The sequence below is a fragment of the Scardinius erythrophthalmus genome, assembly GCF_964197995.2.
Source record: "Scardinius erythrophthalmus genome assembly, chromosome: 11".
Lineage (NCBI taxonomy): Eukaryota > Metazoa > Chordata > Actinopteri > Cypriniformes > Leuciscidae > Scardinius > Scardinius erythrophthalmus.
The window spans coordinates 6,036,508-6,038,852 of record NC_138231.1 but is presented as its reverse complement, the minus strand read 5'-3'; the positions used below and the strand labels follow the sequence as shown (position 1 = coordinate 6,038,852).

General features: G+C 37.1%; 1 protein-coding gene across 1 annotated transcript; it reads left to right on the top strand.

The window, feature by feature from the left end:
• Positions 1-698: 698 nt before the first annotated feature.
• LOC308698209 (trace amine-associated receptor 13c-like) lies at positions 699-1,697 on the top strand (the record flags this gene model as incomplete). Its single annotated transcript, XM_081378127.1, has 1 exon — positions 699-1,697. The coding sequence occupies one exon, from the start codon at positions 699-701 to the stop codon at positions 1,695-1,697; it is 999 nt and encodes a 332-aa protein (XP_081234253.1).
• Positions 1,698-2,345: the final 648 nt, after the last annotated feature.

Here is a 2,345-nt window from a genome sequence, read left to right as displayed (position 1 = left end):
AGAAGGAACGCGTGAAGGGAAGGGGAGGGGACGGGATGAGGAGGAGGGAGGGTTGAGCTAGCCTCCGTTTTGTTTGTGTGTGTGTCTGAGTCCTTTCTATTAGGAAGGAATATTCAGGAATTAAATTGCAATTATGTATCCAAGAGCACAATAAGTAAATCCAAAACAAATAGTATAGGCCTGGCTTCACAGAAAGGGTTTAGATTAGGCCAGGATTAGGCCTTATTGGCCTCATTAACTTCCATAGTATGGAAAAAAAATACTAGGGAAGTCAATGAGGCCCATCAACTGTATGGTTCCCAACTTTCTTCAAAAGATCTTTTGTATTCATCAGAAGAAAGAGATTCATAAAGGTTTTGAACAACTTGAGGGTGAGTAAATGATGACAGAAGTTTAATTTTTGGGTGAATTATCCCTTTAAAGCCTTGTCCATGAAACCAGAGGATTTAATTTTAATTGCAATATTACTTTTTTATCAACATGACATAATATAAGATTGATACATAAAAATAGATTGTAGTAGTTGTATGATAATTGTAAACTCTCATGTAGAATGCTTAAAATTCTTGGTCACTCCCATAAACGACACCTGTCATTGGACTTATATAAGCAAACTGGCAGTGAAATCATCTTTAGGATTTTGGATCTGCAGCCATATCACATAGGCATTGAAGTTTAAAGCAGTGAAGACTTTCTCCATGGAATATCTTGAGCATCACTGCTTTCCCTCCTGGAATACAAGCTGCTCTCTGGACTTTCATTTGAATTATGTCAATGTATTGTTTTTCTTGTACATATCTACAATCTCTGTACTGACGGTGTGTGGAAACCTACTTGTCATCATCTCTATAACAGTTTTCAAGCAGCTTCACACACCGACCAACCTCATTATCCTCTCACTGGCCGGATCTGACTTCTTGGTGGGAATTTGTGTGATGCCGGTTGAAAGCGTCAGGAGCATTAACTCATGTTTTTACATGGGAAAGTCGCACTGTCGTATCTTTCATATAATTATGTCCACTCTTTTGTCTGTGTCCCTCATGAACATCATTCTTGTGGCTGTTGATCGTTATTTTGCTGTGTGTGATCCACTCCTGTATATGTCCAAAATGACAATTAGAAAAACACTGATCTGCATAAGTTTAGGATGGGCTGCATCCATCTTTTATAATCTTGTATCAGTGAATTATGGAAACTTAAACCTGACAGGGACAACTGTGATCTGTTTTAGAGAATGTGCAGTGGCTATCAGCAATGCCTGGGGTTCAGCCGACTTGATAGTGAGCTTCATTACTCCATGTATAGTGATATTAATCCTGTATGTAAGAATTCTGACAGTGGCCTTGAGACAAGCAAAATCCATCTCCAAATTTACAAAGAAAAGAGTCTCTCAGAAAAATCTAAAATCCTCCAGGAAATCAGAGGTAAAGGCAACAAAAACATTGAGCACAATTGTCTTTGTGTATTTCATTTGCTGGGTTCCCTGGTATATAGGTATGCTTAATATGAAACAATTTCAAAAGTCATCTGTGAGCGTCTCTGCTGTACTGTGTTTATTTTACACTAATTCATGCATTAATCCATTTATATATGCAATATCTTACCCCTGGTTCAAAAGGTCAGTGAAGCTTATTGTTAGCTTAAAAATACTGCAGACATCAACTAACCAGTTTAACTTGTTTCATGAAAACTATTAATATGAAAATGCATGTTTTTGTTACAAAAATATGTTTGCATTGGTGATCTTCTTGGCCTTTTGATAAAAAATGATCTTCAATCTTTATACATGCTTCATTCTCTTTGTTAAGGTATGACAATTCGCAAAAATAAAATACATTATAATTAGGAGATATTAGAGTGTGAAGAGTAGCCTACTGTAACTGTCTTTGTGAATTTTAATGATGAAAACATGTAATACATCATACATTGGAAGCATACGCACGCGGAAGATTGAACAGAAATCACGTGACTCAGGCGTCAAGAAATCAGCTGAGGGCTCAGAGTTTCACCAGAGAATGTCTAATATGGCGAGAAGTTTCACTCTCAGTAAACTTCCGGCTTCTGAACTGGTTGCAGTTCCTCTCTGATTCCATATGAGGGCGGAATGAATGGAGGTCTATGGCGGTATACCAATAAAAATCCACTTTTCTCAGGATATAATTTTTTGTCTAGTAATTTGAATGTTGTATTCGAAAGGAGATGCAAATAAATTACACATTGCTGGGTGTTAGATTTTTTTGAGTCACTTATTTGCTTTAAAAAGTCTTTTAAAGTGTCAATGACGTCATATACATGTACGACCAGAGATACTGCTTCACGGCAATCCTTCAGTCACTTTGGTGCGT